We start from the raw sequence: 15219 nt of genomic DNA, 5'->3' as shown, positions 1-15219 counted from the left end.
ATATATATGCAGGATAGTTAAGATACCTATGCTACTATTTCCCTTAGTTCATGGAAAAGAAAGGTTTGTGCTAATATTGTTTGGTCAGTTTTTCATGCCTTCTAGCTTGTACTGTGAGCAACTACTTTGAAGATAACAATACACAATGCATCAATGCATTAACCATTGTTACTCTCCTATTATCTTATTTTGAAATTTGTGTCATTGTTTTTTCTCTTTAAAAAAGAGCTTCAGTAAGTTCCTGGCCTGCTACAATTCCTTTAAAATGATAGGACAACACGTTGGGGAACTGGGAACTCAGAAACCAGAACCAGAGGAAGCAGTTCTCTGAGAGGGATAATACTTATGTTTCATTGCCAAATAGCTTGTTCAAAGTCAGTCCATTTCTTAAGTAACTGACTGCAATTTCCTACTGGCCCTTGGAAGTGAACAATAGAGAAGTTACTCGGTGTGGGGAAGGATTCTATCAGCAAACTGTTTGAGAAAATGAACATTTAAAGATAAATTGGGAAATAGATCCATAGGACTGTACCTTCCTTTCTTGAAGATGACTGCCTTGTCCACATTCCTTTCTCTGTCTACAGTGAAAAGGCCTAGGAGTGGGATCTTTTGTGAGGTAATAATTACACTGCTCCTAAATGTCATAGAATCAAAGACTTTTCAGAGTATTAGAAGTCTTCCACACTATCGTTCATCTGACATTCATATCCCTGCCATCATTTCACTATCAAGTGAATGATCTTCCTATATCTAAAAAAAAAACCCAAATCTTTAACCAGTTAATAGCAGTCTTTCTGAAACTTTTACCCAATAGACCAAACAGAACAAGTCTAATGCCTCCTCCAGAGTCCTTCAACTTTTTTATGCAATCCATTATTTTCCCTCCAAGCTATGTTTCTTCAGGTTAAATATTACTAATATTTTGAACTTTTTTGCCTATAACATGGTCTTTTGTTTGTTTTGTTTGTTTTTGCCTTTTTGAGGCAGGATCGTGCTATGAAGTTTAGGCTGGCCTTGAGCTCACTTTGTAGCCCAGGCTGGCCTTGAACTCACAAGGATCCTCCTGCCTCAGCTTCCTGAGAGCTGGGATTACAGGCATGCGCCACCACACCTGGCTAACATGGTTTTGAGTTCTTTTATTCTCCTGATTTATCTCATTTGAGAAATTTACAATTTATATTTTTCCTAATATGCAGCAATCTGAAATGAAAACAATGTCAAGTGTAGCAATTGCATGGTTCTGATCTCATTAAAGTGTCTATTCAAAAGTCATTATTTCTGCTGAGAACCTTCCCTAACCTATGATCCAAAACTGTCATTCACAAGCCATCCCTTTATTCTGCTTTGTCACAGCACCTGTCACATTATACATTACTCTGTGGCTGTTTATGTGATTATGGCCTGTCTGTCTCACTAGAATTGAACTTCATTAAACCAAAGACTCAGTTGTGAGGATGTTAATGTATCCCCTAACAGCGTCTGGCACATAGTAGGTGCTAAACTTACATTGTTTGAATAAATGAGCAAAGTATTAATTGACCTACTGAGCTTTTTGTTTCAGAAATGGAAAGCCTTTCTAAATATACTTGCTGGTGCTGAACCATGATTTCTTAATTCTGAATGCATTCTCTTTCATTTGTTCTAGTTTTAGTGAAATCTGTTCAAGTTACCTCAGCTAAACAGGTGTTTAAATGAAAGAGCATATGTGCCTAGGGATATAGCTAGTGACCCAGCCATAAAAAGAACAGAAACCTTAGCAGAACTGGACCTCATAGCAGAAAACTAGGAACTGAAAAATTATTTGGAATAAAAAATGGCACTACATAAGAATCACTGCCCTGACCCAAACATATCACTATAGCTAAAATGCCCTCACTTTCTTCCTGTCTGCTTCCTTCTTCACTTCTTACCACTTCCCCTGTGTGTATTCCACTTCTCTATAACTTCAACCCACTCATCCCCTACTTTCATGGCTCTTACACTGTCCTTCCTCATGATTTAATTCTTTCATGGCCTCACTCTGTGTGTCTTATGTTCAGTTTTCTTTCCCACTGCTTTGATCTTTTCATTTTCTAATTCAGGTGTCTGAAAGCAAAAATCTGATTAACTCAAGAATTTCAGTTGTTGGTAGGTAGGTTGGTTTTTGTTCTGACTTTGTTTATTTGGGTTGGAGAATACTCATCTATCCCATAAGTCACTAACCAGCAGAGAGATTGGGGTGAAACTGTACAAAATAAGGCCCCTTAAACCATTCCCGTGGGAGACTATAGTAAGGCCAGTGCAACTTAGAAGGGACTGTGAGTGCAAGAATCATCTTACATTTTGCAACTTGCCTAGTGGAACCTACGCTTTTCTTACACAAGTTCCTGTGCATGCAAAAAAAATGCTTATCTTGTCTGGCCTAAAATGCCAGCTACTCAAGAGGCTGAGGAAGAATGGTTGCAACTTTGAGGCCAGCCTGGGCAATTTAGCAAAACTCTGTCTGTAAATAAGTAAGTAGTCAGTAAGTAGGATTTGGGGTGCATGTACCTCAATGGTAGAGTGCTTGGCTAGCATGTGCAGAGCCCTGGGTTCAACCCTTAGCCCCAAAAAAAAGAGAGAGAGAGAAATGTTTTTCTAGTATATACAAGATCCCCGGAAAATACTGTCTTTCTCAGCAAGCAGAGGAGGGGATGCAGCATGAATATTGAAGAGCCTTGGTAGATATTGTGCATTCCAGTCTTTCATTACCTTAATCAGAGCTTAACTCTGTCTACGAATATAACTTAACTGGCCAAACTTAACTGGGTACCACTGTTTGCTCAGATTCCACACCTGGCCTGGAGGGATCACAAAGTGCTAGCTGTTGGAAGAAAGCTCTTTTTGCACCCAGGTTATAGGTTAAGCCTTGTACTTTCTTCTGTATGTTGAACCAGGCAATCCCAGCCTGGCATTTGTTTCTCCCTCAGTACATATTGTATGTGGACTTCCATGAGAAATGACAGTGAACGTACCATCAAAGGGCACAAATTCTGAGATCACGGGCAATGAATGTGTTCATTCCTTTTGTTGCACATACCATCAGATAGTAGCATTTTATCTTCTATGTGAAGAGGGATTGCTCACTGCCATCCATGCAGCAACTAAGAATTTTGAAATATACTGATTCCAAATTTGCCATATTTTATTTAAGGATCTGTCTTGTTTTTTTGTTTTTGTTTTTGATTTAGTATTTTGAGACAAGGTCTCTCTATGTAGTTCAGGCTGGTTTTGAACTTACGCTATAGCCCAAGCTATCCTTAAACTCCTGACTTAGCCTCCAGAGTGCTGGGAATACAGGTGTGCACCACCATGCCCAGCTAAGGATCTGTCTTGGGATACCTAACTCCCTAATTTTTTATCATATTCCTTGTTTGCACTTTTACTTATTTAATTTCTTCTTTTTAGATTAGACCCTTTCTCAAGGCTGCCAGCATCTTGCTTAATATTCCTGTCTCTTAAATCAATGCTTCACTTCCTCTACTACTGACTTAGTTCAAACCTTAAGTATCTTTCAGCTTGACTATTACAGTAATATAACTAATCTTTCTGGTTTTTGTCTCTTCCACAACTAATGTACCGTTCTTCAATTTGCAAAACGCTCTCTCTAAAACAAATTTGATTATACCCTTTTATCTCCTGCCATTTACTCTCTTTCATCTGCCTGAAAGTGCCTCACTTTCTCCTGCCTCTAGGCTGTTGCATTTTTGTGTGATTGGAACATTTCCCTATACTTTTGTCATGAGTCACCTCCTTGATTACTCTGTTTCTCCCCACAGAAATATATTGTTCTGTAGTCTGTATTACTTCTCTGTCTTGTATATTGTTTGATCATTCATGTATCTTGGTATATTAGAATTACTTTTGTGTATTTAATTGATTGTATAACTAATTGATTGGTTGCCTATTGGATTCCAAGTTCTTTCAAGATAGAAACTGTCCTGTAATCATCTTTCTATTCTGGTTCTTTGCTTACTCTATGTTCAGCAGTGGCTTATTGAATGGGATTTGATCATCTTTGGCCTATAATGAAGTTCCAGATGTCTCTCTACTCTGATGGTAAATTCCTTTATCCCTTCTCCTGACACCTGAAAGCAAAGTAAAACAATTCTTACTTTTTTTTCCATTTAAATATTAATTGAGGTTCCTGATTTCTGATTCATCTTTGACTACCTTATTCTCAACTAGATTTTTCCCTTTTTTTGGTACTGGGAATCAAACTCAGGACCTAGTGCCTGCCAGGCAGGCACTGTGCCACTGAGCTAAATCCCCCAGCCCCTAATTCTCACAATTTTTTTTTTTGGTTTTTCTCCGGTACCGGGAACTGAACTCACGACCTTGCGCTTGCCAGGCAGGCGCTTTGCCGCTGAGCTAAATCCCCAGCGCCCCCCAGCCCCTAATTCTCAACTAGATCTAACCTTGCAAAATTTCTGTTCTGAGTATTTCACAGGCCCTCTAGATTCTGCTTTGTGAATCATCTGGCCAGGAACTAGAAGGCAGAGGTAGCTTCCTGGGTACAATTCTCCATGTAAGTTAGCTCCTTTCTCAAACTTACTCCTACTTCTTCAGAGTCCATGGTTTCAGAGTCAGGAGACTTCCCTAGGTACCATTACCTTGAACAGTAAGTCGTCCGAAAAGTATTTTGGAGCACTGTCCTTTTCCTGTTGGCAGATTGAGCAAGGAGGTGGGTTGTTGGTCATAATCAGTAAGGTCATATCCTGATCATACTCAGTTACTTTTAACATGAAGCTAGTGATTTTCCTGTTCTGATCCAGGAATTTATGCAGTTTAGTGGGCTTCAAAGGCTCATAGTACTGGGCCTGGGTGGACAGAAAGGTTTCCGGCAAGACAAAGAGATTAGATCAAGAGAAGACTAGCAAATCAGGGGGCTAATCTTTTGCCTTTGTGGGGTAGAGTCAAAGGCTGAGCAGGAACTGGACCAATCTGCTCCAAAATGTGTTGATCCTAAACTCTCAAAAGCCTGCTATCCTCATCTTCCCTCAGGGCATTCATTCCCCAACAAATAACCTAAGGGGCTGGGGAAACACAACCAAAAGTTGCCCACAGTAACAGAAACAGGATGCTTAATTCTTCAAAAACAGTGTAACAAGGTGCCCAGGATAGTAGGGCAAACCGGGAAGTCCCATGTGGCTCAGCCTGATTGGCCTTGTCTGGACAACTGCCTCTGCAGAGAGGGGAAGCCAGGGACTAAGCTGCTTAAGGAGGGACCAAGCTGTTCACTAGCATGGCCAGCAAACACCTCCCAGTTTACATCTTCATCTTCCCACCTCCACCGCCTCTCCACCAGCACAGCTGCCTGAGCAGGCAGGTGTTCGTAAGCAAAGGAAAGGCAGTCACGAAGCACAGCATGTCACTTAAGGTGTGGGTGGGATGGGGCAGCCCCACTACATTTGCTTTTTTCTCAATAGGAGGATTACAGCAGGGGAAGGGAGCAGGAAGGAATGAATTATAAATGTTTTCCCTGATTATAAACTTGTTTTCTCAACTGAGAAAAATATCAGGTGCAAGAACCACTTTCTTCCCGGGCCACGCTCCCACCTCCCTGTGACAAACCCCAGAAACTGCCTCTGTCATTAAAGCTAAAGTTGCTCTGCCTTCCTGTGCTGGAAGGGGGACACACTTGGCATTAGGGTGACCCTCAGTAGGGAGCCCCTGCTCTGCTGCCAAAACTCACCCTTTGAGATCTTGGGGAAATGCTTTTCCACCTACCAAATCTGGATGTGTCGTGTAGTAGCGAAGGTTCTCTAGGACAAATTTTGATTGGCCAACTGCATCAAAAATCTAAAGATAATAATCACAATTAATGGTTTCACGCGGCACCTGTCTTACATAATCTTCCACTCTGTACTTGGACTCACTGAAAAGGGGTCTCTAACGAATGCTAAGTGAAGAGAACACTGTGCTTTATGTTTTGCACTCTGGGTTTCTGGAACAAGGGGCACAGCAAAGAAAACTGGGACCTGGGACATCATGAGAGGGAAGCTTATAAACGGAAGTGTGGCCCAGGCTTAGGAAATGTCAGGTTGATGCTGTTAGGAGGTGAAGTAGTTTGGTTGGTATCAAAATTTGGATTAAGACAAATCACTGCATGAAATCGTACCCCTTTCTCTGCTTTTTCCATCTCTACAGGAGGCAGATCAGGGGACAGTAAACATGGAGGACAGCCTTTAAGGAGGAAAGCAATTATAATAGGGCAACACCCTAAGGATTGTGGGTGCCAGAGTGCCCTAGGTGCGGCTCTGCAACTGAGCTGTGAGCAGACACACTCAGAGAGGAAGGGAGAGGAGGAGACAGTGTCTGTTGCATTCTTGAACATCTCTGCAGAATACAATTCTTCCAGAAGTGTTGAAAAAAGTAACTGAATTCTGCGGTCACTTCTGCCTGCTACTTTGTGCTGTTGCACTGGTGGGAGCACTGGTTATCTGTAGTTGAGTGCTGTGTCTGATATCGCAGGAGTGAGCCTTCAATGCTGCTCCACTGCTGCTTCAGTGCCTCTAGCATTTTTGCCTCCCGCCTCGCCTAGCCCGAGATTATCTAAGGATAAATCGAAGGGATAAGAACATGGAAGGTAACAGCTCTGACTTACTTTCTTTTGGGTTTGATGTAATCAGAAACTGTCAGGAGCAAGGGGATCATAATCCTGTGTTTGGATCAGCATCTCTAAAGATGCCATGCTCCCAAAGAGGTGGCATGCTAAGATGGGGTTCAGGAGAAAGGAGATGATCCTATGGAAGGTAAAGAAAGCAGGAAGGCAAATGAAGAAGGCAGTAGTAAAAATGGGATGGAGCTCAGGGAGAAGAGATGATGTGCTTAAGGGAGAAAATGCCAAGTTAGCTGGCAATTCTTGGTCATTAGAAGAGGACAGGGAAGAGAAATAGCAGAGCCACTCCATACATTCTTTGGGGAGGCTGGGCTGAAATACAGGACAAATCCAAAGATACAATCAGTTAATTTTTATTATCTTTTTGAAAACTGAAGTCTACTTATTCAAACAAAAACATACTATGAAAAACCTGGTTCAAAAATATGACATGTGCAATATATTTACAATTACTAGAGATCTAAGAGTTTTTTTTAACTTGGGAGAAAAGTATGAAGACTTTTTTCTTTAAACTGTTTTTAAAAAATTATTTTTATTCATTTATTTATTTTGTCTTTTTGAGACAGCACCACACTGTACAGTTCAGACTGGCCTTGAGCTCACTTTGTAGCCCAGGCTGGTCTTGAATCTGCAACAATCGTCCTGCCTCTGCCTCCCGAGTGCTGGGATTACAGGTGTGCACCACCACGCCCCACTAAAAAAATTAATTTTAGTGGGGAAATTCTCTGGAGAAAATGTTTTTTACTCCTGAATTTTTCTGAGGTATTGCCTCTCTGTTTCAAATTAACCTCCAGTGGTTGAGTAAACCCACAAGACTGTCCAAATTGGAATATGTTTTCGGTTTTGTTGTGCTGCCTTGCATTATCGCTGGCTGATGAAATGAAAGCCTGAGAAATTCACATGAATATGATAATCCTAGGAAAGCAACCAAGATGCCCCAGGGAGTTTTGCTATAAGAGGGAGCCTTGAAGTCTAAGTAAATCAAGGTTTAGCAATCCCTAAGACAGGGTACTAGTTCCTAGGTTTTGTGTCCCGATTTTTTCAAGGTTTTTTTTTTCTCATTTTTATTAGTGAGGTGTATAATAATTATACTAATCATGGGGAGTGATACCTGATTTGTTGCTGATGTGTCCTTGTCTCTTTTTACTGTGCTTGTTTGTCTTTCACAAGATGAGATAAATAAACCTTGTTCTGTATATAAATTTTAACCCATTTTTGCTTTCTAGTAGGAAGTTTGTAGATCCAGCTTATAAAAGACCCCAAAGCATACACAAGAAGATTTGCTACTGTTCTTTCTTACCACATCATCATCAGTAACTATTCCTTTGTCAAGTTTAACTGTGGTGTTTTCTGAGGTTTCGTCCTTTTGAAACCTGAAAAAGAAACAGAACATCCAACTGCATCTGCTGACTTGGAGTGCTGGCATTCTATATGTCTGTCTTCCTCAACTAAGTTTAGGGACCTAATTTAGATCACTTAACTGATCACAAGTGGGATATGTAGTAAAGAATAGGAGTTCAGTGTAAAGACCCAATCAAGTAGGACCTCTTAGAAATGTGCTCATATCCAATGAGTTAATTTCTTCTAAAATAGAAGTTTTTGGTTCAAGAAGTGCTCTAAACTAGGCTTGGTGGCACTCATGGGTAATCTCAGCACTCTGGGAGACTGAGACAGGAAGATCATGAATTTGAGCCCAGCCTGGGCAATTTAGTAACTTAGTGATACTCTGTGGAAAAATAAAAAATAGAAAAGGGCTGGGAATGTAGCTGAGTGGGAAGCCCTGGGTCCGATCTCCAGTACTGAAAAAGGAAATGCTCTAGTAGACTGTTAGGGAAATTCTTCTGGGCAGGTAGGCCCTCACAGTATCCTTAAAGACCACGTAGCTAATCTAAATGCATACCTCCCTCCTTCCTTTTCCTCCACACGGAAATGGCCTTTGTCAGTGACAGTGACTGGCTAATGGTTAGCTAGTGCATCCATGAGAAAGAATATAGTTCATGAGACTTCACAACTAAATTCGCATTACTCATTGACCTTGCTTGGATTCCTTGCTATCTCATCTTTCTAACCACACCTAAGGTTTCTCTTCCTAGAACTAAGGTAGTAAAAGTGATCATCAATGGCAAATGTTTTCATATTCTGCTCTTCCACTTACTTTCTCATCTCCTACCTGATACTGGCTCCTTCTGAGGAAAAAGGAAAGGGATAGAACCACAGTACGTATTTTTTTTTTCCGGTACCAGGAATCGAACTCATGACCTTGTGCTTGCCAGACAGGCACTGTGCTGCAGAGCTAAATCCCCAGCCCCCACAATACATATTTAATAAAGTATTGGAGATTTCTTGTTTCTTCATAAGCCTACTTACAGCCTGAACATACAGAAAAATGTTCATCAGTATGGTTGGGTTAATGATTAAAATAAATGGTCCTTTCCCTCCTTGGAGACAGTCCATTTTGGGGTTGAAACTAGCTCAGGTATGATAGACATTGTGAAATGATAGGAAAACACTCAAGGGTAAAGGGCAATTGGGATGTGGGAAAAGAGAAGGGAAAGAAAGAGAAATTTTGTATGTATGTATATACAGGATAGTTAACATAGTTGTTTTACTGTCTTCTATTTCTTTGCTGAAAGAAACTGTCAATGAGTCCTTGATTGATCAATATTGCATGTCTCTATCTATTTTTATGAGAAACCACTTTGAAGGTATCAATATGTAATACAACAAGCATTGTTAATTTCCTACCATTTTGTTTGTAACTCTGTATTGTCTGTACTGTTCTTTTGCTATTTTATAAAAGGTTGTCTGTCTGTTAATGTTTTCCTCCTTTTATTTTAAAAATTAAAAAAAAAAAACTAGCTCAAATTTAGAAAAATTCTGCAAGTACCTCAAACTTCTCTCATTTACACATGAAGATACCTGAATAAGGACCAAAATAACAAAAATAGAAATAGCCGAGCTGGGTAGTCAGTAGATCAACTGGTTATAGCATGGTATAAGTAATTCCACATCCAAGATCAAATCTCATCCACTGATGGTTAACTTTCATCTATTGCAATCCCTTTCTGGCCATCAGATAACCATTAATCCAAGCAAAAGATCATTTGTTTGTTTGTTTGTACTGTAAGACCTTCCCACTAAGTAAGCTATACTGCTATTATTTATTTATTTATATTTATTTTGAGATACAGTTTCACTAAGTCATTAGATTTTCCAGGCTAGGCTCAAACTTGTGATCCTCCTGCCTCATCCTCCTGAAGTCTTGAGGTTACTGTTATTCAGTACCATGCCAGCCCATGAAATGGGTCTTAAAAATGGCCCCACGGGGAGGAGGAGACTCATTGTGGATAAGTCAAAATAAATTCATCCCAAATTAACATCTTCAAGTTTGCACCTCTTTGATGTGTCCTATGGCTGTAAGTTACCTAATAATTAAAAATATAACATACTCTTCATAGTGGTAACTTTAAAAATGATTCTTTGCCACCTAAAAGACAGCATGGATTCCAGATACTCTTCTCTGAGAACAATTTAAAACCTAGAACTACATGAAAAGTACTTCTATCCCCAACAGTGTTCATCTTAAACAACTTGGTGCTTCCTTTTCATCAAAATTACTCACTTGCTGCCTGAAACACAGAGCAAGCTCTCGTTTTTGATCTGCAGTTAGTCAATTAAAATATCTTTAATGAGAGTCTACTCTGTGATGAGCACTGTTCAGAATGCTGTGGGTTGTGAAGCAAGTTAGCATAAAACCATATTTATAACTTAGTTGTGCAAACACAACTACATACTTGGCATGTTTCTTTGGGCCCATTGCTGTTCACTGCTATTGTGCAAACCCAAACTCAGTGTTTCTGCATAGTCCACATTCTGCAGGGATTCAATTCAATCGATTCTTTCCTTAGTGCACCTTGTATGCCCCTCCTGGTTCTTGATCCTGTGTGGGAAACAAGGGAAGACTGAGAGATGATAATGTAGATGTAGAAAATGTACAAAACATACCAGCTAGTCTGGAGGCTAAGGCAGGAGGATCACAAGTTTGAGGCCATCCTGGGCAATTTGACAAGACCCTGTCCCTAAAATAAATAAATGGATAGATAAATAAATACATTTATATCAGCAGGAGCACTTACCTAGCACACACAAGGCCCTGGGTTCAGTCCTCAGTACTGCCAAAAAGAAGAAAGAAAAGAGAAAAGAAAATGCACAACATATGATGATCCTTACTCACAAGAAATAAAGGTTATTTGGCCAGTGGGAGTAGGGGCAGGGGGAGGAGGTGACTATAAAATGTGAAGCAATAATGAGAGCTACATTTTTATATACTGTGTAAGTCAGTTCCTCTCAGTTTCCTCATCTGTAGATGGAGGGCCTTTACCAAAACACTGAGAGGTGACATTCTGACTCCATGATAGGAGTACTTGTGTGAAGGTCTGAAATAAAATTAATTCACATGTATCAGTATGGGATAAAGTTGGAGGAAATGCCTTCTTTTAAATTACCTTGCAACAAACCACACTTTATCCTCAGTTTAGTGTGGAGCGGCTAGCAAAAGTTTGTGTGTATGGGGGGGGAGAGAGAGAGAAAGAGAGAGAGAGTGTGTGTGTGTGTACTGGGGCCAGGCAGTACAGGATGCTATGCTTTTTGATGTAAATTACAAGTGGGAGATATAGTCAACAATGTAGAACTCACCACTGAAAGAAAGGAGAGGTCAGAGAGGCTTGGGGGCCAAGTTATCTAAAGGACGAGGAGTTTGAGCTGGACCTTGCAGGACCAAGTGTGAAGTATCCTAACTGGAAGGCTCACTGTTGCTGTTTTAAGTACTCAGAAATAAAGACAGGTAGAGAGGATGGGATTCCATTATGGGAGTCTTGAAGATTAAGTACAACTTTGATAAGACCTATTAGCCCAAGTTCCTGTAAAGGCTAGAAAGACAGTTAAAGTTTGTGTTGGTAGGTAACTGTTTAAGGATTTGGGTCTAGTTTATTGTCTAGACCCTAAACTCTAAAGATGATTGTGCAGAGTTTATGATTAGACTGAACCAAACCCTGAAATTTAGGGAGATAGACTAGTAAGCTCTTCATCTTTTTCTCACCTTTAGCTCTCCTGGAATTGTCCAGTTCAAGTATATATTGAAGTGAAAGTAAGAAGGAGCTATCAAATTGGAAGTTACAAGGCTTGTGTTGCTTGTGTGTAGCACAGGCTGCGGGAAAAATCACACAAACACAAAGATACATTTAAAATAAAAATAGAACTAGTTGAGAGTAGGGGGCACAGAGCCATACCCGCAGCTACTTGGGAAGCCAAGCAGGAAGATCATTTGAGCCCAGGGTTTTGGGGCTAGCCTGGGCAACATAGCAAGACCCCATTTGGAAGAAGGAGAAGGAGAAGCAAGAGAAGGAGGAGAGGGAAGGGAAAGGGGCAGGGGAAAGAGGAGGAGAAAGGGGAAGAGGGGAGAAGGGGAGGGGAAGTGGAACAAGGAAGGAAAACAAAAATGAGGAGGAAGAAGGAGGGGGAAGAAGAGGAGGAGAAGAGGAGAGTAGGAGGAGAAGAGGAGGAGAAAGGCAGAATGAAAAGAGAAGGGGGAGGCAAGGAAGGAAGAATGAAGCATGAGGAGGAGGAGAGGAAAAAGGAGGAGGAGGAAGGCAGGAAGAATGAAGAAAAAGAGGAGGAGGAAGAGAAAGAAGAAGTAGAAAAAGAGAAAGACAGAAAATAAAGAAAGAGAAATAAATGGGGTAAGAATCTAGTGTATAGTACCTTTAAGGACATCAGGAAACTGCAGGGAAGAAAGTGAAATTACTTGATAGGGAGACTTTCTACTTTGAAAATATCTTAATTGCTCTCTTCTGCATTCTGGAGGAGACACAAGGAATCTGTGATGAACGGACAATCTAGAATGCCGAGGAGTTCCATGCTGAAGCAGAGAGGGCAAAAATGACGAAGACATACTTAAAATCTACTGCTGTGTGCTCCAAATTTTAACGTATGACTCCCTCCCCCACACACATGCACACACATTTACCTCTTCAACATCTCTCAATCCGTCTCTACTGCAGTGAGTATTTCCATCCCATTCCCCATAAGTATGGTACAAAGATAGTGAATGTTTCTCTCTTACTCCCCAGGCTTAAAACACTCTGCATAGCTATTTGAATCTACTTCCTTTTATGTTGCTACTCAGGCCTTTCTTCTAACACAAAGCTTTCCAGATCAATACCAAGCTCAAGCCTACAGGCATCGTTTTTCAGTGAATGCAGTTATACAATATCTTTTTATTTATACTTTTCTTATATGCAGGCTTTGCTTGCTAGGTGGTCGGCTCATCAAAAACAGAAATGTGAATTTTATACATATGTGCACCCCCACAAAGTTTTGTATGTCTGAACATTCAAAATCAGTATTCAAGTATTTCAGTATATTTACTGGACATTTGTCATGTGTTAGACACCATCCTAGTGATGGGAAGCAAACGTAGCTCAGATGTAATCTTGACCTTAACCTGGGGCATCATGGTAAATTTTTTTAAAAGGAGCATTAAAATGGGCATTTGATGCCCACATTTATTCTGTAGGAGTATTTCTATTGATGAATTATTTATTTTAATTTTATGAGTTTTATTATCCTCTACAATGTGTACTTAGTAAGACAAAATATCAATGAAATAAAATATTAAATTTTGAATATGTAATGAGTGTTTAGAATAAACGTCCTTGTTTTCAACACCAACTGTTTACTTTCTTACAGAATCTAAAAAATAACAACAGAAATAAATTCCTATATGAACTACAATGAAAATATAAATAAACTTTACCACAGAAATAATCTTAACTTCAATTACCACACCTTATTCAGTCTCTGCACATGAAAATAGCATGCTATATACACAAGTATCGCTTACACTGGGAACATGTGTATTTTGCTTGCCTTTCTTGGCAAGACATACTGGCCACCTCTCTTACCTTTCTGTTTTTGCAGGAGGATCCTATTATATTATACAATGTACACTTAGCAGGAAAATAAAATATCAAATATGTACTGAGTATTTAGAATAAGCATCAACATTTTCTACATCAACTATTTGTTTGTTTACTAGATCTAAAAAAGAACAACAGAAATAAATTGGTATGTGAACTACAGTGAAAATACAAATAAAACTCTACCACAGAAATCATCTTTGTTTCAATTATCACACCTAAGGCAATCTTCACACATAAAAACAGCACTTCTGTGCACAAGTATCACACTGATAGCACATTGTGGTTAGTCTTCCTGTCTTTCTTCTTCTTTTTTTGTTTTTTTCCCCAGTACCAGGACTCAAACTCATGACTTCACGCTTGCCAGGCAGGCGCTGTGCCGCTGAGCTAAATTCCCAGCCCCTTTCCTGTCTTTCTTAATAGGACGTGTTTGAGATCTTGTTGGTCTTTCTGTTTTCTTTGGAGGTTCTTACAATGTTTCACCTGCCTGTTCACCTGTCTACTCCAGAATTCTTTTCTGGAATCCCTTGGGCAGATACATATTGTTCTTCCTCTGTTTTAATTGATCATTTACCAATTCCAGGCCCAATCTTAAGAAAATTTCTCCATGATATTTTGTGCTTGTTATTTTCTTTGCAAAATAGGAAACTGTTTATGCCTGATGTATTTAGGATTGAGTAAAACATAATCATTGGCCAACACTTTGTGTTTTGAGTGACATCATAGTTGCTGTATAACTTGTCAACATTTACTCTGCCTTTCATTTTGTAAAATGTGATCATTTGTAGCTTCATTTGTGTTGAGGATTCACTCAATCTTTTTTTCCTCTCTTTTTTTTGAGACAGGGTCTTGCTATGTACTCCAAGCTAGCCTAGAACTCACTATGTAGCACAGGCTGATCTTGAACTTACAGGACTGTAATTCTGTCTTAGTTACCTTTCTTTTTTTTTTTGTTTTTTTGTTTTTTGGTTTTTCTCCAGTACCAGGAACCGAACTCACGACCTTGCGCTTGCCAGGCAGGCGCTTTTGCTGCTGAGCTAAATCCCCAGCCCTTTGTCTTAGTTACCTTTCTCTCATTGCTGAGACAAAATAAGTCATGCCCGAAATTAAGGAAGGAAAGGTTTATTTAGCTCACAGTTTGTGGAGGTTTCAGTCCATAATCAGATGGCTCCAAGGCAGGGTGGCATGGCACAGGGGCAACACTTCAAGGCAGCAGAAGACAGCAAAAGCAACAAGGGTAAAAGCAGGGAAGTGAGCCTCTTTTCCTTCCTTATATTGTAACCAGGCTTTCCACCCTGGGGTGGGTCCTTTATACCCACAGCATCCCTGTGCCCTCCTCTTGCACATGCTCAGTATGTTTACAATGTGAGGACCTTGGCCCCTGCTGAGTCACATAGTTAACCTTCTAAACTTCTCAAATTGACACAATGTATCAACCGTAACAAGGATCCTCTTGCCTCAGCCTCCCTAGTGGTGGGATTACAGGCATGCACTACTCCCAGCTTTACTTTCAAATTTATCATTGTGGTGTAATGTTGACAGTATCGATACTACTTTGTTTTTCTTCACCATATACAAGGCCAATGTTATGTCTTTCTGAAA

At 40.0% G+C, this 15219-nt stretch overlaps 1 protein-coding gene across 4 annotated transcripts in view; it reads right to left on the bottom strand.

Annotated features, from left to right (window-relative positions):
- The window catches only part of Tsga13 (testis specific, 13), a 17645-nt gene extending 3795 nt beyond the window's left edge, over positions 1–13850 (bottom strand). Inside the window, exons 1-7 of one of the 4 annotated variants that reach the window (XM_005377552.2) lie at positions 13836–13850; positions 12401–12557; positions 11739–11846; positions 10435–10580; positions 7941–8013; positions 5749–5820; positions 4632–4838 (exon numbers count right to left, since the gene is read on the bottom strand). In XM_005377552.2, the coding sequence (XP_005377609.1) occupies positions 4632–4838; positions 5749–5820; positions 7941–8013; positions 10435–10457 (375 nt within the window). In that variant the 5' untranslated portion in view covers positions 10458–10580; positions 11739–11846; positions 12401–12557; positions 13836–13850. Of the gene's footprint in view, positions 1–4631; positions 4839–5748; positions 5821–7940; positions 8014–10434; positions 10581–10776; positions 10793–11738; positions 11847–12400; positions 12558–13835 lie in introns of those variants that run through there. The other 3 variants (XM_005377551.2, XM_005377553.1, XM_013510641.1) reach the window with 3 other exon arrangements.
- Positions 13851–15219: the final 1369 nt, after the last annotated feature.

The sequence above is a fragment of the Chinchilla lanigera genome, unplaced genomic scaffold (assembly GCF_000276665.1).
Source record: "Chinchilla lanigera isolate Chin_1 unplaced genomic scaffold, ChiLan1.0 scaffold00009, whole genome shotgun sequence".
NCBI lineage: Eukaryota > Metazoa > Chordata > Mammalia > Rodentia > Chinchillidae > Chinchilla > Chinchilla lanigera.
This window is presented reverse-complemented; position numbering and strand designations above follow the sequence as displayed.